Source organism: Talpa europaea (genome assembly GCF_964194135.1).
Source record: "Talpa europaea genome assembly, chromosome: 2".
NCBI lineage: Eukaryota > Metazoa > Chordata > Mammalia > Eulipotyphla > Talpidae > Talpa > Talpa europaea.
The window spans coordinates 16,415,692-16,441,845 of record NC_140068.1 but is presented as its reverse complement, the minus strand read 5'-3'; the positions used below and the strand labels follow the sequence as shown (position 1 = coordinate 16,441,845).

The 26,154-nt window shown below is 39.2% G+C and overlaps 1 protein-coding gene across 1 annotated transcript; it reads left to right on the top strand.

The window, feature by feature from the left end:
• Positions 1 to 368: 368 nt before the first annotated feature.
• On the top strand, positions 369 to 25,939 carry ZC2HC1B (zinc finger C2HC-type containing 1B; the record flags this gene model as incomplete). Its single annotated transcript, XM_084257873.1, is given in 8 exon segments — positions 369 to 396; positions 7,828 to 7,934; positions 7,936 to 8,013; positions 10,018 to 10,137; positions 10,662 to 10,800; positions 16,980 to 17,119; positions 20,601 to 20,709; positions 25,875 to 25,939. Coding segments are annotated over 8 exon segments (786 nt in total).
• Between the last annotated feature and the right edge of the window lie 215 nt (positions 25,940 to 26,154).

Here is a 26,154-nt window from a genome sequence, read left to right as displayed (position 1 = left end):
AGACATAATCAAGAAAATTTCCTTGGCTCAGTTAGTAACTGGCTCAAAATCAGAAATACTCAGATTAAACTAGAAAGTTTGTCTTTTAAACATTATTTAATGCTTGGAACAATTCATACTTGATTAAAAAACATAGTTGAAACCTTTCCCTGTTTTTTGGTGAGTTATTTTTTCTGAGTTCTTCAAGCCTTTTCAAGGTTCAAGCTGTGACACCATCACAATTCTTTATTATTTGGTAAACTGAATTCCTTGCTGCAGACAGGTTCTCAGTGACCCTGGTTCATATGCCCATGAACCAGGGCACATGAATGTTTTATCTGGACTATTCTGAGAAAAATCTCTGGGCACTGGTCTGAGTTTGAAACAAAATGACTGACGCAGAACTGATTTTAGCAGGTGAGCTGCATTTGGTATCTAAATTATTAGCATCTTCATCTGTAATTCAATTGACGATGGCCTTTTCAAAACTCTGGTAGGTGTTACCTTGCTCTGAGTGTTATCAATTCTAAATCTTAATTGTATTTTTTTTGAGTGGTGGAAATCAGTAGCTTTAGATAGTCTACTAACATCGATGCAAAAATCTTGACTGAAGAGCTCGTGGAAGTGGAATACTGGAAAGTAAGCACTGAAATCCCAGATTGCAGAAGCGAAGGGTCACATAATGGTTTATGAGAGTGTTGGGAATGTGCTAAATTCTAAAAGGTCATTTCCATTATTTTCATAGCTCTCTGTTGAAAGTTCTCAATTAGCAAGAATCATGTAGACATGGAATGTTACTTCTTTTGGTGCTATTCAAATTCTAAAGAACTAATTTTACTACACCTGGTAAAAGGGTTTAAATCAATACATAATGTATTTGGGAATTTAGAGAACATGACTTCATGAATCTTGTTGAAGCATATTGTGGCTGTCTTCTAAATCTACAACTCTTAAATTTTATTTGGAGAACAAATTCTATCATATTTTGAATTACCTCACAATATTTTGGAATATATATATGATTTTAATCATTTATGATCAATGGCTACTAACTTCACCCATGGAACTTAAACTTCCTACTAAATGTTGGGAGTCCAAAGTGTTAGTTTTTTGCCTTCCGGGACCTTATCATATCAGAGGCAGGGTGTATGCAGAAAATATAACTAGTAACGCCAAGTCACTATGATAAGTACCACTTGAAATACAGATCCTGGTACTTGCTGTTCCCCCTGAAGTGCTCTTACTGCAAATAAGCCTTCCTTAAGGTTGGTGCTCAGTTGTCACCTCCCTTATAAACTCCCTGATCATGTATTTAAAAATAACCCACACATCCTTCCTCTGCATTCTTTATTGTTCCTTTCCTGTTTTGTGTTTTCCACAGCCCCTACTGGTATGTAGGTGCTGTGGAGTTAGGCCTTGTTTTTCAGTCTCCTCTCTAGAACAAACAATTTTTGGTTACTGCTTTATCCCAGGGTCTGTAACTCTCTGACATTTGGTAAACTAAGTAGTATATGAATGAGAGGATAGTAGGGAAAGACATTTCAGTAAAAAATTGCTTAAATAGTGAAATAGAAAAGAGTTAATGCTAGTAACAGGAAAGAAGGGAAGAATTTACTGTATCTTAAGGATCTGTTTCATTTAAGCATTATCTATGATTGGTTTAAAATAGCTTTTTCAGATAACTTAGTACCACTTATTTCACAAGTCAAGGTATTCAAAAGCTGCTACCATTTATGTATATTACCTGTGATTTATGTATATTACCTGTGTGTGTTTTGTCATCACACCTTCATTGTGATGTCATCAAATTACCTCAGTTGGAAGACAGCTCTGGCCACCTTAGAACTTCATTGATACACTTAATGCTTATATGTTTCTTCCCTGTGTGTTTGATCCAGCCTGTATGTTAAACAAGTTAAAGTTAAGTTGGTTGAAATTCAGGAGAAGGCAAGAATTCTAATGGCCTGCCTTATATTTTCTTTTTTTTTTTTTTTTTTTAAGATTTATTTATTTATTTATTTATTTATTTATACAAGCACTGGGTACAGTCAGAAGCGCGGGAGGGTGAGAGAATTCACCAGAGCCAGAGCAGGGAGCAGAGCAGGCAGAAGGACCGAAGTACACTGCTGAGGGGAGCAGCGGGCGGCAGGAGAGGTCTGCGCGCCATGTGGGACCTTCCTCCGGTGGCCAGGGAGCAGCCAGGGATCAAACCAGCGCTGCAGAGGCTGCGGGCAGCTTTGCAACCCAGTGCTCAACCACTGCGCCGCTGGGGAGGCCCCCGCCTTATATTTTCATTGTGAAACAATAGTGCAATGCATAATGTCTGGTTTTGAACACGTTGTAGAGCATAAATCTAGGTAACTAATCTGACTCTTAGAGTTCTTGGAAGGCAGCATTTGCTACCATTTGATGAAGTCATTGAGAAAATGAACTAATTGGTCTCTGAGTCTGACTAGCTTCTAGACTTTACAAGAACCCTATGTAGAGATAGCATTAAGTAAGGTGATGAAGAGTCCTAGAGGACTACAAGTCCTCACAATTGAGGGTATCCTGGATCTCCAGCAGAAATATGCCTTGAGATTGGATGCTTGTTTTGTATTTTCTGGCTCTGTGCTTTCCATGACCTACCTCCATCTCCCAAAATCCATGGAGAACCTTCCTGTGGAGTGAAATGAGCTGTTCTGTGCATCACAATAAGAAGGGAAGAGCAGGCACTTCACTGGGACATGGTCAAGCCAAATACAGAATATATGTATACTAGGACCTGCCCTTGTCCTCAGATTACAATGACAGTGAATATCTTGGTGACGACAGTCTTCAACCTGTCTGCCTTGAATCACACACTTCTGTCTGATTGATTGCTATCTAGTTCTAGTGGCCAGTTGTTACCCTGAGAACTCCCTCCTCTTCTATGTTGAATTACTTCTTCCTGTTTTGTAGAGCAAGTTCCCCAGTAATTCTTGAGACAGGGTACATGGAATGTAAACTTTTCAAATCTTGCACGTCTAGAAGTGGATTCTACCTTCGTATTTGATTGATAGCTTAACTGGGTATAAAATTCATGATTTTTTTTTTTTTTCCCTCATAAGTTTAAAGGATTTTCCCTATTTTCGTTTTTTACTGTTGGGGAATCTGAAGCTATTCTGATTCCTAACACTGTGTGTGTAACTTTTTTTTTCTCAAGGTATAAGAATCTCCAGCATTCTAAACTTTTATAATAATGTTTACTATTATAGATCTATTTTCATTCATTGTGCCTGGGTCCTTTCAATCAGATGCTCATATATTTCACTTCTGGGAATAGTTTAAAATTATTTTTATTTTCTCATTTATGTTTCCTCCTTTTCTCTCTTGAACTGTTATTATTTGGAATAATACCTCTTGACAGGTAATCTGATTTGTTGCCCACCATATGTTTTGCTCCCATTTCTACTCCATTTTCTTCTACTTTCTAGGTGGTCAGCCTAAGTTTATCTTCCACTCTTACTATTGAATTTTTCATTTCTCTTATCAAGCTTGTAATTTCCAAGAGATTTAATTGTCCTTTAAATTGCTTTTTGTTTGTTTTGAGTTTAAATACTAGAGACCGTCCTCAGATCTTTGGATATTCCTGTTCATTATTAAGACTGGAGGAAGAAAACAGCAGAAATTGAATGATTAACATTTGATGATTTTGAACTTCAATGTAGGGTTGTCTTGAGTGAGCTATTTGGAACTCTAACCATTGTCAGCATCTTTAGCTCTTTCCCCAGGGAATGGTCACATTCCCAAGGAAGTTTACATTTTGCCTTGTGAGTAAGGGTCTGGTAGGCAGAGTTCTGTGAGTCAAGTAGAGGAAAGTGGGTGTGAGGTATTCTTTGCTTTCATCTTAACTATGAGATTATTCACTAGATTATATATGATTACACATACATCATAATTGATCCTCATTTTTCATGGAGCCCCTACTTGCAAATCTGTCTACTCACTAAAACCTATTTGTACGCCCAAACCCAATACTTATGGCACTTTTATGGTCATTCACAGACATGCTAGAGTAGTTAGAAAGTTGAGTCACCAACATGCCTATTCCCAGCTAAGGGAGAGAAGGTGATGCTCTGTGTTCTTTCAGCTCTCGTACTATAAACAAGTTTCCTTTTCATGGTCTATTTAGTGCCATGTTTTTCATGTTTGCACGTTTACTTGGTGATTTCATTTGTTACAAATGGTCTCCAAGCATAGTGTTGAAGTGCTGTCTAGTATTTGTAAGCACAATCTGTGATGTGCCTTATGAAGAAAATACATCTGTTAGAAAAGCTTCATTCAGGCATGAGTTAGGGTGTTGTTGGTCATGAGTTAGATGTTATTGAATGAATCAACCAAACGTATTAAATTGTGTGTTTAAACAGAAATACATAAAACAAGGTTGTGTTTTCATAGGTTGACAAGAATGTGCTAGAGGCTCACAGGCACCTTATTCTGTATTTTCCTAGGAGTAATGGTTGGTTTTTTGCTAAAGAGATGTCAGTCAAGGGGGAGTTAGGGAGGGGATGTAAGAATCTTTGAATTTTTACTGTGAATCTTCATATTTAAGCAGCCTCTTGTTACTTCCTCACCACCCCACCCACCTTCTCCATCCTGTCCCAGTTTCGGAGAGATGTGCTGCTCCCAGGGTCCTATGACTTTTTGAGGGTTCACAGTGCAAATCGGGATGGTTCTCAATTCTCCCTATTGTCAGTTTGAGAAATGAATTTTTATATAGCTTTTAAGTCCTCCAAGTCAGCTACTACGTTCATCAGTTTTCCAGATTCAAGTTTATTTCATTGTTATCTTCTTCCCTCACTATTCTTGTGGTTCTCTCTGTTTCGATACCCCTTTACTGTAGTTTTACGGGGACTTTGGAGAAAAACAAAATTAAATGGGGTATTTTCTCTGCCATCCTAACTCATCTGTCTTATTTCCTTATTTCATAACACGTGTTCCTGGGATAAGTTATTGAGACCAGTATGCCACCCCCTTGCCAAGGGGCCGTGGAAGGTGCTGATATTGCTAATGTTTACATGTTTTGGTCTACAAAGAACTTAAAAGACTTTTGGGCTCTTTGACAACTGAATGAAAACAATGTCTTCCTTTTTCCTTCCTGCCCTGCCATTAAAAGAAAAATGTGGATTGATAGATGTCTTTACAAAACATTCTTAACTTCCAACTCAGAAAGAGTATCTAGTGAAAAGTAGAATATTAATCAATTTCACTTTAGCAATAATTCAGGCTTCTTATACAATTTTTGAACTGAAATTTTTGTAATGCTTACTTTTCATTGTTACATGTTAAACTGTTGATCATTTCCAGATCACTTTCCTTTCCTCATGTTAAAAATTGTCTAAGATTATAACCCAATGTATAAAAATAATAGGCACTTTAATAGTCTAAATTAGACTCCAGTTAGGATAAAGATAGAATCTTTTCTATCAAAAAGATTCTTTTTTGAATATCATGTTTTCCTTCTGATTTTTAAAATAGTAATGAATAATCTTTGTAGAAAATTGAATATGCAGGAAACTGAAGAAATAATGTTTAATCTTACCACTCAGATATATGTATGTGTACAACTGATGTCTTCAGGGTGCTCAATTTAATCATATTGTGTCTGTCATCATTTTAAATTTCTTTAACTAGTTAAAATTCTTTGATTTAAATCAAAGGCCATTGATCCTGTAGGGACTTCCATTTGCTTTGCAGTTTAGTACTGACAGATCTATATTATGGTAAGGGCTGAAGAAACAATACTTTGGAAATAGAGACTCAGTTTTAAGTCTCATTCAGCGTAACCATTTAATACCTGTGGTCTTCAAGACATCACCTAAACTTGAGGTAGGTTCCATTTTTTATCTGTTTAAAAAAAAAACCGTCTCTGAGGATTAAATGACGTTCATAGGAAAAGTGTTTGGGAACAGGAAAACAACATGCAAACATTCATAAAAAGTGTCCTTTATTAGTGTTTTTTAAAGTTTTATCATTAGGATGAATAGCTTTTATTAACATAAGTATAGGGGATTGGAATAGCGTTGCTGAAAAAGAAAAATGAAGGTTCAGTTTTACACTTGGAAGGAGAATAAAACAGAGGAGAGTGGTGTTTCGGTATGCTGTAATGGATGACCTGTGTTACAAATCCAATACCATTTGGCAGATGTGAGAAGAAATCATTTAAATCAACAATGTCTGTAATGAGCTACCATCTGATTTCTGTTAATCAGGCCTTTCTTTTTCAAACTATCTTCCCTTGGTTTCCCTGACCTTGTTCTCTCCTGCTTCTCCTTCTGGCTTATCATCATCATCTTTTTGGCCCTCAAATGTGGAGTTCTCTAGGGATCATCTCTGTACTTCTCTTTCCATGACCTCTTCCCTGGCAATATCACGCCTTTACATCACTCTCCAAACAAAGCCTACATCTGTGTTTCTAGCCTTGACCTCCCTCATTTCCATCCTGCTGGCTGGAGTACTTGCTCTCAAGTTCAGGGTTTCCAAAACTGAGGTCATTTTTCTTACTAAGATGGCCCTTTTCAAATTATCTCTTTCTCTCTACTCCCCTACCATTTTCTCAGTCCCTTAACATTCTCTTATTGCCACCTCCCAGCTCCCCACAAACCCAGTCAAGTGGACTCTGACCACATTGTGTCTCCCATTTTGTTTCCTTTTCAGGTCGACACCTTTAGTTTTTTAATATCACATTTTCTCTCCTTACCTCTGTAACATTCCACAACTTTGTTCCTGTTCTTCACTCAAGGTCCTTGATTGCTTCCCTTGTTTGTAGAATAAAGTACAGACTGTCTACTATAAAATCTGCCCTATAATCAAACTGCTTTTTAAATCTATTCAACTGCAGATGAATATGAAATGAAACTTTTCTCAACATTCCATAATGTTTTGCTTCTCTCATGACACTTTCTAACCTCATTTGAAGTAATTTATGTGCATACTTCATCTCCTTTTCTATGCTGGACCCATGTATGGTTTCTCTTAATATTCCCACAGAGTTGCATAGAGCAGATATGTAGTCATTTATTGAATGAATGATTGGTCCTACGATAGAAACAAGCTTAATTAGACCATGCAGTCAGGGATCACCTGCCTATGGGTCAAGTACTTTGAGGCATTGCAGTATCTCAGCCTTTTTTTTATTTTTCCCTTTTATATTTTAGTTTGTCATTTAAATTTTAAGACACTAGTTGAATAATAAAACAAAAACACTAGAAACTAGTGAGCATATTGTGATTTTAGCCTTTCACGTGTACAGGAATGCATACAAAAGCCAGCAGAGTTATTATTCACTAGCCCTATTAAGAGGTCTGACACACACCACCACTCTGGGGTAATGAGTCACATCTTCAGATGCTATTCCATTGTAATGGCACCGTCTTTCCTGATTGGATCAAAGTCCTCCAGTTCTACTTGGTCCATTTCACCAGTTTCTTTTACTTTCTTTCTCTCAGGTAGACTTTTCTCCCCAAAAAATTTATTAGGCAAGAGAAACCCATTCTCAGGAAAGTTTACCTTAATTTAGATGATTAGGCAGCCCTTTTCATATGGTCTATGATAAATTGATGTGCCTTCATTTTGCACATGCACAGAACTTACAGTCTAGTAGGAGTCCAAAAGATGTTACTGTTGGAATATTTATGGCTTTTATAGAAAGGGATTAACATTGTACTTATGTCCAATGCCAAACCATCAGCCACTTAGTTTAAGAAAATCTTGGATATAAAATAATTATACTCTGGTTGCCTGAAGAATATGAAATTTACCTGTTCAGTGAAGTCAAGTTTGCTAGGAGAGGAAAACACAGGTGAGTATACAAAGGATCTTCCTAAGAGAAGTTGGTGGGGAGGGAAAAGAGTGAGGATATCAAGCTATTGAGGTCTCCTGCAGTTAGTCATTTCTTCTCAGGCAGGCAATTCCATGAAACTAACATAATGTGCTCTTGGATCTTCTACAGATGGCAATCAGAAATTGTTTCCCTGTGAAGTCTGTGGAAGACGCTTTGCAGCAGATGCTCTGGTAAACATAACGACATTTTGTAGATGTGTTTCATTGGAGTTAAATGAACTGTCAAGTTAGTAAGGAGGCCACAGTGGCAAAGATTAAAGACAGATGTGGAGGGTTAGCTAGGGAAGACAAGTCCATAACCTATGGCTGGTGGGCCCGGAGGACACTGAGTTAGGTCGATGCTGCCCCATGCAAAAGAGCTTGCTAGGCTCAGCCCTCTTACTACAAGGCTGCCAGATGAAAGTGTCTTGGCAAAGCTGATGTCTCTTGAGAGGTTCTGGCTTTTTCGTCTTTTCTATAAGCATCAAAAATTCAAATTTTAAGGCCAAAGCACCAGGGAAATTAGCTAGTTGAGAGGAATGAACATTGAATTTGGAGCATCTGGAAGTTTGGCTTTTAGCTGCATATTTGTCACTAATTCTGACAGTTCCCTTAACCTCCGTCTGTTTCCTGCTCTGCCACGTTTAAAGACAGAACCCTTCAATTTCAGGCGTTGTATGTAATTTGAACAAAATGGATACAAGACCTGTTCTAAGATCTAACCAGATTCAAGCTACTTGCATGTCAAGTCCTCTGATTGCTATAAAGTTGAATAAAAACTTTATTTTAAAATTAGGGAATCAAACAGGTATTAGGTCTCAATATTGTAAAGGGATTTCCAAGAAAGATGATCATTAAAAAATTAAAATGATAATCCAGTTGTTAGTTGGGACATTTCAGATCAAGGAGACATAGCAGACTTAAGAGATCTGAACTATAAGCCTTGTAAGTTTTATTTCTCTGGGAATCTTTAAAATGAAATGTTTATTCTTCTAATTAAGTGTGGTTCAAATGTTCTAAATTTAGAAGAGGAATTGACAGGCCTGTTGTAGCCTGGTAATGAGTTTGCACCCCAAAAGAATGGGAGGTACCATTTGAAGAGGGACCACTTAATATCAAGTTCATCTGGAGTCCTATTGAGTTTTACTTCCTACAATGGTCTGTAGGCCACAGAGCATTTGATTAAGTGATCCGATTTACCCCTCCTTTTATTTAAACTGGTTTGCTTGTAACCAGGTGAGTGATTTTCATAGACCCTGTACTTTGCTGGTTCTCTTCAAAGCAATTTGGTGATTGTTATTATATTACATAACCACCAAGGAAGAGGATTTAGAGTGAAAGGTTGGTATAATCCCATGATGGTACAGTAGCAGACTTTATAATGGTGGCACAACCATTGTTGTTCCCTGGTTTTTGGTCCACAAAGCTGACTACATAAAAAACTACTGGCTGGAGTGAAGAGCATTATCCCTGCCAATCATCTTGTACATACTGAAATATTTTTAAGTGTAATATTATAATAAGCTTAGATTTGCTCTGAAATGACTTCGTGAGTATGACATGTTTATATTAATTAGAGGGAAATATCTTCTTTAACTCAAATGGAATTAGTTTGTCTTCATTTATTTGTATGGTTGTCGCAGTTGTTTCCTGCAGATGTTGTCAAATATTTCTCTGAAATCTCTCCATTCCTTTTTAGTTAGGGAATTTAAGTTAATCTACTATATGTGGAAAAGTGACACAGTTCAACTCAGTTTTGAATTGCTGAATACTAAGAAGAGTTTTCTTGAGGAGATTTCACTAGCAGGAAGCAGGTTTTCCTTGGTGTGTAAGGAGTTATTTCACAGTGGTACTAACTAAGAGGTTTGTCTTTTCATTAAATTTAATGTCTTTTCATTAAATAATGATTTAATGCTTTGAACCATTCCTATAGCCCATTTGGTAGAATTAAATATGTAAAATCAAATTTGAAGTCTCTTTTTCTGTAAAGATCTTTTATTGTTCTTGCCCAAACACAGCATCTTGTTTTGTGTAACTTGGGTGAAGAGAGCCAGATGGATTTGCTCTGCTGTGATTTGAGAGTAAGAGAATGAACTTGGCTCTGAAGGTGCAATACAGTCACCTTAGTGGGAACGGGCTAAGTGCACTGAGGCATGACAATTTGGGGATTGTAAATTTAAAAAATTTCTTTCCTAGGAAAGGCATGGACCAATATGTAGGAAACTCTTCAACAAAAAGCGTAAACCTTTCAATTCCTTAAAGCAAAGATTACAGGGCACGGACATTCCCACTGTGAGGAAGGCCCCTCAAACCAAGGTACTATCCACATCCCCTCTTGTTCCTGATTACATTCTTAAGTACATTAAATCCCATTTCTGGCTCACTGTCTCGTTTTTCCTTGATAGTGCAGTGTAATGTCATGTAAGTATAATCTACCTTTGCTATTTTCTTTTTAATCATGCTCACTTAGATTTCCAAGTGTATTTCAGATACTTTCCAGATGTGGGGAAAAAAGAATCTCATTTATATTTTCATTAGAGTAACATTAAGTCTAGCAATTAACTTCGAAGAAAGTCACTCTTAATCTTACATTTAAGTCCTTGAGTTTTGTAGTTTGTTTTCTTATTGTTATTTTGTGTTTTCCCCCCAACTACTGCAACTTGCCAGTTTAATTACTCTATGTTCCAAACCTCTTTTGGTACCTTTGAAAAACAAATTCTCCTTTTTCTCTAAATTTCACAGTTCTGTTTCCTACAAATTCAAATCCCAGCTTAAAAAAACTTAAGAGTTACATAAGATGGGTTAGTATATGTTGGTTTTATTTATTTACTTTTTCATAGGCTCAACCTGTGAGGAAATCTAATTGGCGACAACAACATGAAGACTTCATAAATGCAATTCGCACAGCCAAGCAGTGCACACTGGCCATTAAAGAAGGCCGGCCGCTCCCACCTCCACCCCCTCCGTCCATCAACCCAGGTGTGTGGCCACTTGCTTTGCTTGTGCAGTTTAGTCCTCACTTGTTGAGGTCGTCCTTGATTTGGGGCCAAACCATCATGCCATCCTCCTTTCTATAGACTCTAAAATTAGCAATCACAATTAACTAACAGAAATTAGATTACAGAAAAATTATATAAAATTCATCTTATCCTATTATTTCAATTCTACATAAAGATTATTTGCTTCTAGCTCTCAAGAGCATTGGAGTGAACCCACGGGACACCACTGTGCCAGGGCCTGGCCTTGCCCAACTCTGGGGGATGCCATGCGCACCCTGAGAACAGAGCTGTGCTGGCGAGCGGCTCCACTCTGGCTCCGCAGCTGCGGACACTCACAGCATTCTCTTTATTCTTTCTTTAGTAAAATTCCCATAAAATAAAATTCAACCCCTCTAAGTTGTACACTTTAGTGGTCCACAGTTTTCTTATTTTAAACTTTTTATTTTGCAAATTTTTAAATCCATAATAAAGAGGCAGGAATATTACAATGAGCACTCCTAAATCTTCCACTGGAAGTTGACAATTGTCATATTTTTGCGTGCTTTCTCTCTGTGTTTCTTTGTTTCTCTCTCTCTCTCTCTTTCTTTCCTATTTAAAAGTTTCAAACATGATAGTTACCCTTCATTATTTCAGTAGACATCTCCTAAGCAGCAACATGGTTTCTTATGACACAAAAAGCACAATTTAAAAAAAAAAATTTTTTAACTATTTATTTATGCATACAAGAGCTGGGGTACAGGCCAGAAGTATGGGGGGTGAGAGGATTCACCAGAGACACAGTGGGGAACAGAACAGGCAGGTTGACTGAAATTATCTGCTGAGGGGAGCAGCAGGAGAGACAAGAGAGGTCTGTTTTGCCATGTGGGTGCTCTCTGGCTGGCCAGGGATCTAACTCTTGCTGCAGAGGCTGCGGATTGCTTTATAGTACATTGCTTAACCCTTTGCACCACCAGGGAGGCCCAAGCACAATTTTTAAAAGGGAAATTGATGAATTAGTCTCCACCAGAATTTAAAATTTCAGTTTTGAGAGAGACACTGCAGAGAATGCAAAGGCAAGACACAGGCTGGTAGAAAATATTCATAAATGTTATGAATTTTGTGACATATGTTTGACAAAGGACTCATATGAAGACTGTATAGAGAACTGTTACAACTCAATATAAGACAACCCAATAAGAACAACACAAGAGTTATATTTGAACAGGTACATCACCAAATGGCCAATTATTATTTTTTGTTTTTTTAAAGATTTATTTATTTGTGTATACAAGAACTGGGTGTAAGCCAGAGGTGCGGGGTGTGAGAGGATTCACCAGAGACAGAGTGGGGAGCAGAATAGGCACATCGACTGAAGTACACTGCTGAGGGGAGCAGTAGGCGAGGCAGTAGAGGTCTCCTGTGTCATGTGGGTTGCTCCCTGGCTGACCTGGGATCATGATGCAGTGGCTGGCTGTAGCTTGATCGCACTGTCTTTTAACCCCTGAACCACCAAGGAGGTCCAAATGGCCAATTATTACATGAAAAGATAGCCAACCTCATTTTCATCAGGGAAATGCAAATTAAAATCACAAGGAGATATTACTGCACACCCTCTTGAATTGCAAAAATTAAAGGCTGACAATTCAAGTGTTAGCTAAGATGTGGAACAACTAGAAGTCTTATACACTGCTGATGGGATCATCAAATCATGCAACCATTTTGCATGGGTATTTTCTTGTTAAGTCAAATATACACTGACCTATATAGCAATTCCATTCCTAAGCAAAAAAAAAAAAAAAAAAAAAAAGACTTTTTTTTAAATGACACACATATTGCTCAACAGCAGCACAGCAGCTTTATTCATGCAGAATGAACTAGGAAAAACTGAAAATGTCTATCAACAAGTGAATGGAAAAACAAATTGTGGAATATTTACAAAATGGAATACAACTCTACAGTGAGACGCATGCTGTACTGTACCTGCAGTACTGTGGATGTTCTATCATGTGAAATGATACAACATGTCAAACTTGCTTTTAGAGACAGAAAACCAGATCTCTGGTGGCTAATGACTGGATCTGGGGGAATATTGACTGAAAAGGGCCATGAGGAAATTTGACAGGGTGATGGGCTTACTCTATCTTTTAATTGGGGTGGTTATATAAATATATACATTTGTCAAAACTCATTGACCTGTACACTTAAAATTGTTGCATTTCATTGCATGTAAGTTACCCAAAGTTCATTTTAAAAAAGTAAAAACAAAACTTTTAAAAGATTATAATTACATTGTAAAAAGCATCTGAAAATGAAATTATCGAACTTCTATACCAAAAAATAACCTCAATAATTGCTTCACTTTTGCTGGGTGCTAATGAAAATGTAGCTTAGAATAATGAGTTATCTTAAAATGTTCAGAAAATAGATCTATGGCTGTAATTTTGATAATACTTCGGCAATAAGCTTCATATACCAAAACCATCTTTTATGAGAAATAATATCATTTTAATAGCAGAAGCTACAGGGATGATGACTGCCTTCTAGTTCTTTATTTGAATAAGTGAAGCCTTGTCAGATGTCCTGCTGTGTGAATTTCTCTCATTTCCATGTTAGATTTAAAATGTGACTGTTTCTTTAAAACAAATAATTCCCTTTGTTAATCTTCATAAAGGATACAATTTATTTTTTTCCTTTTTTTTTTTTGCTAAAATCAAATTTTATAATTAAATTCTTTCCTGTGCCTTTATTATAATTTTATGCACCAAACAAAATGATTATATACAATAGCACATTTTCATTACTATTCAATTATTTTGATTGTGCAAGGATTTTATATTAGCCCATATATTCTCAGGCTTAAAAACTAGAAAATTTATACAGAAATAACTAGAATTACATATAAAGGGCCTAGTATGCATGCGTTTGCAAGTAAATTCCTTTTTTTTCCAGCATAATTCCCTATTTCATGACTCAAGTTTTGTGACATGCATATATTTATTCTAATTCTTACTGACTTAAGTAAGCCTGTCAATTATTCAACTTTCCAGGATGTTGTGACAGTTTATGGGCACAGTGATGTAGAATATTTATAACAGGGATTTTCTGTGAGGCCCGGGACTTGTGGTCAACCATTTTATAGGGTTGCATAGACAAGGGTAACTCAACAAAATGTTTCATTTTAAAACGATGTTTGTTTTTCTACTTTAATTTTTTATGAGTCCAGGTCACCTTTTCTGTCGTCCTCATAAGAATCCATTTGTAGATGGGCTTTTAGAATCATTATCTATTGGAATAAATAGTGCATAGTAATTTCCATGACATCATTATTGATAGAGAGTGAGGTGACTCAGATTGAGACGAGGACAGAACATGCGGTTCAGTCACACTGTGTTCAGATTATTGTTGCAGGAAAATATTTTTCTGTTCTCAGAGTATATGAAATTCCCGTCCTCTGCCCCATGGGTCTGGGCTTCATGCATGTCCCTCCTGGGGGTTCCCAGAGGACCCCATACCTCATCCTTTCATGGCTTGTCCCATGGAGTGGAGATAACCATCTGCCCCTTTGCCTCATTCTCTCATTATCTCTGAAGTTTTTGTTGGCAGGGAGACATTCTTCAACTTTTCTGACTCCAGGGTGGCATACAGAACCCAACACAGAGGTGTGGCAAAGAATGAATGAACAATTGGGATCAAGGAAGCAACACACTCACGGTCATAAGCATTGTCTTTGCCTGAACTGAGAGGGTTTATGGTGGCAGCATTTCTGATCGAAGACTTGACTTTTTAGCTGGCAAAATGGAAGAAATAACGACCAAGTCGAGCCAAGTTCTAAATGGTTTTCTCCACCATCATGAATGAGCTCTGCCTGATAATGCACTTTCTGTTTTTGCTAAGTTGTTCCTCTCCTATTTGGTGGTTGGAAACCTAGCCTTTCTAGGCCATTCTCATGTTCTACCCCACCCAATGCAACAAGCCCTTGTGTGGATTATCTTAGGTAACTTTCACAATAGTCCGATGAAATGGGTGATACGTAGGTCCTGGGGAAATTGAAACTTCAGGAGGTTGAGCAACTTGCCCAAGTTTACACATATAGAAGTGCAGAAGTAGGGATCAAAACCAGTCAAGCAGGCTGCAGGTCTTCACCAGTTCCCAACACTGTCCTGTTTTACTTTCAAGAAATTTATCATGGTGGGAAATAATTGTTTCTGTACCGGAATGCTCAGGCCTTGAATGCAGAGACCTTCTGTCCCTAGAGATATTATATAAAATAGGGCTTGGGGACCTCCCTGGTGGCTCAAGGGGTTAAGACACAACCTATGAAGCTGTCCACAGCCTCTGCAGCACAAGTTCAATCCCTGGGCAGGGAGCAACCCCCCTGGCGCAGCAGACCTCTCCTGACTTGCCAGCTGCTCCCCTTGCAGTGTATTTCAGTCAGTCTGCTTGTTCTGTTCCCCACTCTGTATCTGGTGAGTCCTTTCACCCCCCCCCCCCCACAGCTCTGGCCTGTACCCCAGTTCCAGTATGCGTGAATGAATCTTAAAAAAAAAATAGTGTTTGGTACATACTAGGTAATCAAGAAGTACTGAATTAATAATTAAGTACTGCCTTCCAGAGTGTAACTAAAAGATTAGAGTCAGTGTTATTTTTAAAATTACATTCAATTTCTTTCATTTCTTACATATGCTAATTCTTACATTTTTGTGTATTTATTTTAGGAAATGATTTATTCAAATAGAAAACTCCACAAATAGTTTAAAAAGGTAGCTTCAAAAAAAATCTTTGAAGCCATCACTACCTTAACTATCCATCCACACATGTAGAAACTTCAGCTATACACTAATCCAAACTTTTAGGCAGAGTCTAAGGTCAGTGCTGTCTCAGATCCTTCCTGGGGAAGGATGGTCTCTTAAGTTGCTCATATCTGTTTTGTCATATCTTAAAGGCATCTAAAATAGAACAGTAAAAACCAAAACAAAATCCCACATCCCTGCTTGCTTTAGATTGAGAGGGGGAACCCCCAATCTGGCTTTGCTGTATCTCCAATGTTCTAAGAAGACCCTGGATCTTTCTCTCTTCCCATTTTTCTCACTGTGTATTAATAGCAAATGAAGCTCTATTGAGTCCAATGGGTATTACCCAGAACCTATTACCCAGAGCCCTGGTACACGCGAACATTGGAAACCCAAGCTGTTGCTGGAGTTCACTTTCTTCTTTTCCCTTTTCTGAGCTTCCCGCCCCCCAACTCCCTCCCTGTACACATACCTTTTTTCCTTTAGCTCCTTCCTGAATACAGTGAGTCCTCTAACGATGTTGCTTCATGTAGTGTCTTTTTTTTTTTTAAAGAATTATTTATGCATATAAGAGCTGGGGTACAGGCCAGAGATGCGGGATCGAACTCGTGCTGCAGAGGCTGTGTATTGCTTCATAGTGCGGTGCTTAATCCCTTGCGCCACCAGGGAGGTCCTCACGTAGTGTCTTTTTGTTAGAATGTTGATGAGGAAAAAACTCCAATCCTATCCAATGTTGAAAGAAACAGTGTCATTTGAAGACCTGCTTTTGTTTTATGTTGCTTGTATTGCCATTGCCATTTCCAAGAACCTATCGATGATGATGAGTGAGGACTCACTGTTTATTTACCTGCTCATTGCCTTTCTTGCACTGCATAGTTCAGTGCAAGAATCTAGCTGCCACAGAAGCAGTGGTATCTTGCCACACTTGCCTGACAGCTCCTGAATGGTCTTCTGCTCCACCCATGACCCCAACCTGGGCCTTTGAATCTTCTTTGTCCTTCTGTGTCATCAATACTAAATTCTGTGCTTCTAAGACAATTTTGTTTTCAGAGATCTCATTAAATAATACCCTAAATTGGGAAGTTCCTAGTTATAATCAATTTTCTAAAGATTATATCATGTAAACATTTTAAGGGCACACCTTTAAATGAAATAAGTGTCTAGGTAGTGAATTTTTTTTCCCTCTGTCATGCCCTTTACTTGAATGCTGACATACTCCCCCTCTGCCGCCTTCCCTCCCCCTCAGAACAGACAGTCACTTCTCAGAGTCTGGGACCTTGTTCTTTCACGTTGGGGCAGAGTTCCTTTCCTGTCTATTTCAATTCATATAGTTGACTCCAGAGATATTTTTGAAATGTTTATTGCCTTTCATTGTTATCTTTGCATTCAGATTATATTCAATGCCCATACTGTAGGAGAAGGTTTAATGAAACTGCTGCCAGTCGACATATTAATTTCTGCAAGAACCAATCTTCTCGCCGAGTCTTTGATCCAGCCCAGACAGCAGCCAAATTAGCATCCAGAGCACAGGTAAATATCTCTCCCCAGGTATTGGCTCTTGTGCCCTTATAGACTTGGGGCTAGGAGGTAGATTTACCCTCCTGAGAAGTGTAAGGATGAAGATAGTATCACAATCCTTTATCCCCAGGAGAAGTGAGTACTTTTGAGGCATGCTTTTCAGCTAACAGCATGAAAAGGTGTAGAATATTATTTCCACAATGACTGAAGCCTCTTAGAATAAAGACTTGAATATACCAGTAGTGTTTCTACAGTATTATCGCAAAACTCTGTTTATACAATGTTGGTTATCAACATTCCACCCAGAAAACAGTTGTAAACTGGCCTGAGTGGAGGAAGATGTTCTAGGGTGATGTGTTTTGCTCTGCAGGGAAGAGGGGCCTTTAGCCCTTTATTAAAAGCCACAGAATCAGCAAATTAAAGTGGGTAGATGGAAACAGCAGTTACAAATAGGTACAAATAAATAAAATGACAATCTGACTAGGTAGGCAATAGATAGATAAACCAAGACAGAACTGGAGCCATCAGACAACCGTTTATATATCAAAGCTCCTGGGACATAACTTATAGCATAAAAACTGTTAATTTCATAACCAGGCTCAAATACCAAGAAAAGATTAAATTTGTCTAAATACTCAAGAATGTAATTTTTTTAGTGAGATTTCCATGAGATCCAGTATATGATTTCCTTTTTTTCTTTTAATATTTATGCTAGAAGAACTGGGGTATAGGCTGGGGGAAGTGGGGATGGTGAGAGAATTCATCAGAGACAGAGTGGGGAGCAGAACAGGCAGACTGACTGAAATACATTGCTGAGGGCAGCAGCAGGTGAGACAGGAGAGGTCTGCTGTGCCATATGTGGGTCAGCTCCCTGGCGGGGGATCGAGCTCAGGCCTTAGCAGTGACAGGGTGATAACACTGAGACTTAACCCCTAGGCCAACAGGGAGGCCCCCAGTATATAATTTCCAATACAATCCCGCATTTGTATTTTGAGCTCATTCTCCATATCCATCAGATAGCTAGTTAATATCTACTCTGTTCAGATGCAAATCTACCTGCTTAGTTGACCAAGGATTTTTAGTTCAGAAGAGGAGGGTTTGGAAATAAAGCAGCATGTCGGTGTGTTAGTTGATCATATAGGAATGCCGTGTAAGAAGAGGCCACTGTGATTCATGGGAGGCTTCAAGGAGGCACAAACATTTCTCCTAACACATTGCGCAGGTTCACTAGCTGGGAGTTGGAGTTGGGAAAGGTATATGCAGCATCCTGCTTTCACTCCTGGAGCCCAGCATGGGGTGGGAGCCCAGAGTGCCTGCGGGGAGTGGCAGCAAGGTGGGCAGGCAGATCTACAGGGACTTCAAATCCAGCTAGTTCAGAGAGGACGGAAAGAAGAGTTGATCAGGTGTGTGCTCTAAAATCTGAGGTCAGCCCCCCTGAGGGCCCTGAACAGGAACTAGAAAGCCCCTGGGGAACCCAGGGAGTCTTCCTTCCAGCTTTCCATCATCTCTCTTCTTCCTCCGGTGCTTCTGAGTTCTCTTTTCTCCACAGACCAAATTTCATGGCTTTTCTCTCTGTCCAGTTGTCAATTATTGGACTCAGGAGTCATTCTATAGGCAGTGTAGACTGGTTGAAGAGTACAGACTGGAGTGACTTGGAATCAGATTTTTTAGGAGAAAAAATATTGCAATTAATTTCAAGTTGAGTTGGTAGGAAACCAGTTAGGAACCACAGCAATAGGCAAAGAATGAGAGCCTGGAGTAAGAGGACAGATGGGATGTAGGTGGTAGGGGTGTTTCTGAAATAGTTGTTGGGACTGCAAAGCTGATTAGCTAGAGCGTGAGAGAGAATTGGGGTTGACAAGGTTTTCAGCTCTAGAGCCTAGGCTGGTAGATGTCAATGCTACCCATCTAGATAAAAGGACACAGGAGGGAGGAGACAGGAGTGTTAGGGCTGGGTGGGTGTGATAAAAATAAGCGTAGAGATTCAGTCTGTACACTTGAAATAGTGTGGGAAGCAGTGTAATGTGCAAAGAGCCACATCCTGCAATCAGTAGGGTTTGACACTAGATTCTATACTTTGCCATCTGTAGGTAAACTTGGACAAGTTACTTAAATTCTTTGAGACTCACTTTAATCTATACCTTGCTGAGTTGCTGGGTAGAGTATAGATGGTATCAGTGCCTAGCTCAGTGCCTGGCACACAGGACTCCTTTGCCTTTCCTGCTCCCACATCACCCCAGCCCTCTTCCCCTCTCTGAGAGTTGGGGGTGGGGGGTATGTCTGCTTTTGCACTTGAATTCAACTTAATTTTGAAAGGGTTTTTTCTGTATAATTCTACCTATGCTTTGAAAGAAGCAAAGGGTTTGTTACATTTCTTCAAATGGTTCTTCTAACCCATCCATGAAGTTAGTTGGCCATGAAGTCAGTGGGGCCAAAGGGAACACAGGGAAGCTGCGAAAGGAAGTGCTTTTTATTCCTGAAGAAGGCCAGCTGGCTGTCCTGAGCGTAACCAGTGACTTGGCCCTGTTCCTCTCCTTGTTTTCCAGAGCTAAGTGGTGATTGGGGACACAGAAGAAAAATTGCTTGCTTTCTGAATTGCCTGCTTTCTGAGTAAACTCACTGTAGAGTGTATCTGAACAGCAGCGCTGTTCCCCTTATGCCAGCTTCACCACTCTAGGGCCTTGCCTAATAGTGAGGCTGATTCAGAAGTGGAACGAAAAGGGAGGGTTGTTTCAGTTTTGAAGGGCTGTTAACAGCTGAAATGTGTTTCTATTTTAAACATAATCAGCTTTAAAAATGTGTTATACCCTTAACCAAAAGAGACCAATATGGGCCTCTAAAAATAGTGTTCTTTGTTTGGATGGGGATGAGCTGCCTTCTGTAATCTCATAGTCATTGTTGCCCCAGAGAGAATTTTCAGAGTAACAGGTTATCTCTATACTGTAGCGTCCATGGAAATGGAGGTGGGATCAATAGCAAGGTAAAAAGGAATTCCCAAGGAAGCTTTTGGTCCTTATTCTGTATGAATACAGCTGCGCTGCTACTGCTGCTGGGTAGGAGGGTAGGAGCGGAATGTTGGAATTCCATGTTTAAAACATTTGCTGCCTGCCAATGTCTGTTTTTCTTCTCTGTTCATGTATTTAAAAACAAAATCATCTTCAAGTATAATGAAAAACTAAAATGTTCCATAACTATCCTTATTGACATTAAGTGATTTCTTATGGCTCCATACAACTGATTTTGCAGGATTAACATATCACTGCTCCCTCAAGGGCTTGATTATGGAATGAAAGTTCCAAAACCCAGACATGGCTTTGTGTACCAGCTGGGAGGACAGCACCCAGGCTAACTTGGGTGCTGGGTGTATGTCCCTTTGCCCTGGGTACAGTGGGTCCCCGGAGATAGATTCAGTTGTCTGCTAAGTGCAAACAGCTTTACCTCCTATGTGCTACCTGAGAATACAAAAATATCCCCCACCTTTCTCTTTCTGTAGGGTAGGCCTCAGATGAGTCCAAAAACCGACCCAACTGTAACAAGAGCTGTGGGAACTCTGCTACAGAACAGGGCCCTGGAGGGCCCCAGTGTGGTTTCAGCTGGGTCGGGTGAGTCGGAGTGAGCATCACAGCTCAGGTGATAGAGTGTGAGGGGCACCCTTTTGGTTTTGGGATTGATCAGCTGTTGACAATAGCTCCGACATTCAGTGTTGCGTTGGGGTATAAAGATATGTGGGTTGGTTTGAGGTTAATGATTACTTACTAAGACGGAATGTCTCCTAATTTATCAGAATTAGATAACAGACAATATACGAAGTCAGAACTGAGTATAGCAGTGGGGTCTAGAACCAGCACTCTCTGGTCTAGTAAAATTGTAAAGAGACTGAGCACGGGAGATAAAAGTTGTGTTGAAAATAAGGGAAGAAGTGAAATGAGTATCTTGAGCGATCTGTACTCCTCCGTTCATTACACTATTTCTCACAGTAATCCTGGTAGGAAAACAACCTCAGTGCCTGTTGATGGATTAAATGATAAAGATATGGTATATATTGCATGGAATATTACTCGGCCATAAAAAAGAAGGGCATCCTGCCATCTAGCAATGTGAATGAACATTGAGGTGTTATGTTAGGTGAGATAAGTTGTATCTAAGACAAATACTGTGTGATCTCACCTGTGGAATCTAAAAAGTCAAGTTCATAAAAACACAAGTTGAATAGTAGTTGCCAGAGTTGGGGACAGGAAGGAAGGAATGGGGAGAGATGATGATCAAAAGGTGCAAGATTCAGTTACAAGATGAGTAAGTTCTGGGAATCTAATGTAAACCATAGTGACTCTAATCAGCAATACTGTACTTGAAAGTTGTTAAGAGTAGATCTAAAATGTTCTACACACACACACACACACACACACACACACACACTAACAATGTGAGGAAATTTAATTAACTTCAGTATGCTAATCATTTTGCACCAAATCTTTACATTGTATACCTTGCTCTTACACAATGTTTTATGTCAGTTAGATCTCAGCAAAGCTGAGGAGGAAAAGTTTCCTTTCTATAACTCTTCAAATGTTTTCTATCTGTGGAAAAGGAAATTCAGGCTCAGAGAGGTTATTTGTTCAAGGCTCACGATAGTAAACCACTAATCCAGATTAGATGCCTACTGTGATATCACTCTCCATTAAGCTGCATGAATAAATTGACATGCACCAGGAAGGCTACGTGACTTAGTCTCTGACCATACAGCCCTCTCTGATCAGGAGTATTATTTCTGAGATCTTAGCAAAACTAGAGTGGAAATTGCCAGTTTCACATAAAGTATCAGCACCAGAAAACCAGTACACCCTCGCCCCTTCCCACCACCGCCAGTCTGCTCTGCTCACTCCCTTCAGTTCTCTGCTGAGTGTCATCTTCACAGTGAGGGCCCCCAATGCCTATATTTAAAATGAATCAAGCCCTCTTTGATTCCCTTTGTAGTTTGTTTTTTTTTAAAAAAAGCATTTAAGGCCAGATAATATTTAACAGATATTTGTTTCCCTGTCCCCTTCACCAAAAGGAAAGTATGGCTCTAGAAGGCAGGACTTTGTCTAATTTGTCAGATTTTTTATTGTCATAAACCTGCCTGCTGGAATTGTTCTTGGCACATATGAGGCGCTCCATACTTTTTGAATGAAATAGATGGCAGACAAGTAGGTATCTTGATATCTTAATTCTCACTTGAATTATCGGCATACAAATGGAATTGTCATGTAAATTAGCTGTATGGGACAGTTTTGTGGCATTATTTATTATTTTTAACATTTCGTTCTTTCCTGTGACCTCACCTGTTTACATTTAAAATTATGATCTGATGAATCCTCTCACCACCACCCCCCCCCACACCTCTGGCCTGTACCTCCGTTTTTATATGCATAAATAAATAAATCTTTTTAAAAAAATAAAATTATGACTGCCAGGTTTAGAGAGCCATTTTATTAGTCACATTTCATTTGGAGCCATTCTTGGGGTGGAAGCAGAAGCACACTGAGGGGAGGTGAACTCCCCAAAATGCTTACAACTCAGAAAAGCATTGAGTGCCTTTCCTTAATGTAAACTGGTCTCCTTGAGAATCAGATTCGCACCTATTGTCCATTGCTCTTGTTATGGTCAGTATTAACCTATTTATAATATTAAGGTTTTTTTTACAATCACTATCGATGGGCTTTGCTACTTCTAAACTGACAGTAGTGTCATCTCCCTTCCACATGAGTCCTATTACTGTCTTTCATCTGGTCAATAGTTAACCCCCTACAATTCTGGTTTACATTCTTCCACTCTCTTGAGTAAGAGAAGGATTAGTACTTCCCATGTGTGTTTTTAAATTCACACTCTGGGGAGATATGTTTAAGTCATAATCCTTTTTTTTTTTTTTTTTTTTTTTTTTTTTTTTTTTTTTTTTAAATCCTATCTCCTCTGACCATTACTCTTTTTTTTTTTTTTTTTTTTTAAGATTTATTTATTTATTTATACAAGCACTGGGTACAGTCAGAAGCGTGGGAGGGTGAGACAATTCACCAGAGCCAGAGCGGGGAGCAGAGCAGGCAGAAGGACCGAAGTACACTGCTGAGGGGAGCAGCGGGCGGCAGGAGAGGTCTGCGCGCCATGTGGGACCCTCCTCCGGTGGCCGGGGAGCAGCCGGGGATCGAACCGGCACTGCAGAGGCTGCGGGCAGCTTCGCAACCCAGCGTTCAACCGCTGCACCACCGGGGAGGCCCTAAGTCATAATCCTTATTCATCCCAGGGTCCCCATGGATTCTTATAAGTGTAGGGGGAGCCAAATCCAATAGAGATCAGCATTTCTCAAGAGGCCTTATGGAGGAGGCGGCAGTCTGAGAGAGAGGAACCTTGTGAAGGTGGAGGCATTTGGGATGAGCTTTCAGAAGAGCTAGGTTTTGACTATTGGAGAGAAACTACAGAAGGAATGAACAAAATATGAAAGGAAGATTGCTGAGGATTTACCTAAACACAAATATGGTGCATTTGGCCAAAGCATGGAGAAGTTTTGGGGTGTAAAGAGAAGTTAAACTTAGAATGGGAGGCTGGCAATAGGGCTGGGGCTGTCACTGCTCTGCAAGAGACCCCAGCTCTGTGACTGGTGCTGATGTCACATCCATGGGCTCTCTCACCTATGTAAGATAGGCAATTGTGATGGCCAGGAACTTTCATTTCTAGCGGCTTTAAGTTATCCTACTAATTTCTTTTGAGAAAGAACATTTTAAAAATGATCATGCAAGAAATTTATGCTTACTGTAGAAGGTATTGGCAAATAGAGAGAAAAGCATAGAAAATAAAAGTCACCCACAATTCCAATCCCTGAGCTGGCCCTCTTAACATGGATATCTTCTTCCAATTTTTTTTCTACCTATACTCCTCTTTTTTGGTTATTGTTCTCTTTTAATCAGACAGGCTCACAGCCCATGTGCACATCCTCATTTTTTCATTAATACCTGTTGAACTTTTCGCTATGGGAGAAGAATTTCTTTAAAACATAGTATCAGATCAAAAGAACCCAGTGCCATTTATTTAGCTATTTTTTTCTGATGTTGAGCAGATAGGATATTTCTACATTTTTTGCTATACGAAAAACATCCCTTTTCATGGAGATAAGCCAGACTTACTTTGTATCCTCTTGTAAACACTTTGTGTATTAACTCATTGAATCTTTCCAGTGACACAGGGGGTAAACCTCTTTTTACCTCTACAGGTGAGGAAAGCTCAGAGAGGGTAAACAACTTGAGTAACTGAATAGGAAATGCTAGAGTCTATTGAACTTTTGTCCATCCATTTTAGTGTACATGTACCGTTGACCCTTGAGCAATGGGGGATGGGGCTTGAAGGTGTGGGGGTGAGGGCCACTGACTTTCCTCCAAGTTAAAAATTCATGTATAACTTAGAGTCCGTCCTCTCTTCCATACACACAGGTTCCACCTCTGCTGATTCAATGAACCGACAAGAGGGGTGGGTTGGATCTACAAATGAGGAATCCTCAGACAGAAAAAAATCTTGTCTTGTTCAAACTCACATTGTTCAAGGGTCAGCTGCATATAATGTATGCATTTATATTTAAGTGTGTGTGCATGTATAAAATTGTTTTAGGAAAAAGTATGACTCACCACATTCTCACAAAAATTCTTGTGTTGAGGTGGGAAATGAGTTTATAGCCTCGTAATCAAATAACTACTAGTGGCTTTTTTTGGAGGGTTTTGATGTAAGAGGGACTGATTTACTGTGAAAGCATCTCTCAGTAGCAGTTTCTCCAGTGCATTTATATAGACAGACTTCAGATCACTATGAAGGTATCGTCTGGGTTCTAGAGCTGTCTTGCTTCATCAGTTGAGTGAACTGTGTTGTGTTAGACAGCTTTGTTGGAGGGAGCTCTGTTTATATTTTTGGAACAAGTGGATTTGGTCAAACAAAGCATTTTACCTCCTGACCTGATTCAATTGTGTGGCAAATGTAGTATCAAAAGTTTAGTTGCTGATGCTTTGGAAAAAGTAAAATGTGTAGCTGTTGAGTAAAACTAACACTGAAATCCCTTTCTAGTCCTGGGTCCTTTGATAGGGTTCTTTGGTTACTCCTCGTCCATACAATGTTGATTAGAAAGGAGGTCTCCAGGACAAAGGAGACTTACTTCCTTTTCACGAAAAAAAAACAAAAAAACAATTTCTCTGGGAATTCCACCCCCTATCATGTACCCCAGAACAGACTGTGGCATAAGTGCCCATTTCTATAAACTCCTACTTGACCATACCTCCTGTGCTGCTGGCATAAAGGAAAAGAATGGTTATTCCCATAGTAATTCCCATTACTGTGGGAATAACCTGAGAGATGGAAAGGCTCTTATGCTTTCATAGGCTCATCAAATCCTTTCTAGCATGAGGACAGGCAAAGAATTGTGTGCATCCTGGTACATTTTGAACGCCTGTATAGAAGTGGGGAGAGATGTGAATAACCCAGTTGTATAAATGTGGGCCTCAAATATGGCAGTCCAAGGGCTTCACCCTGGGTGGTGAGTAAGGGGGAGGGGCAGAGAACAGAAGGGTCCTGAGACAGTCCCTGGCTTCCTTATTTGGCCCAGGAAAGAGACTATGTGTCTGTCGTTAAAAACACAGCACAGCAAAAAAAGAAAGACTTGAATCTAATGTGAGGATTTCATAATCATTCCTTTTTTTTTCTTGCTAATGTTTGCTTTTACATAATAACAAATCTGTTTATGTCTGCAAAAGATTAGCAGTGGACCCTGCTTCTGGAGCAAAACTCAGACCAGGATTTACTAAATCTCCTAAAAAAGATTAATTCCTCGAGGCCAGGTAAGAATAAGAAATAATCTCTAATCCAGGTGTTGTGGTCATCTAACATGTAGATACAACTAATTAGCCTTTAGGAGAATAAATCCTTAATAGGCAAACCAAAGAGAAGTTTGGGCACACCCTAGAATGGATTAATAAAATATCTCCTCTTGAAATTTACTCTTTTGTTAAGTGACATTGTTCTTGATTATTGATTTAATA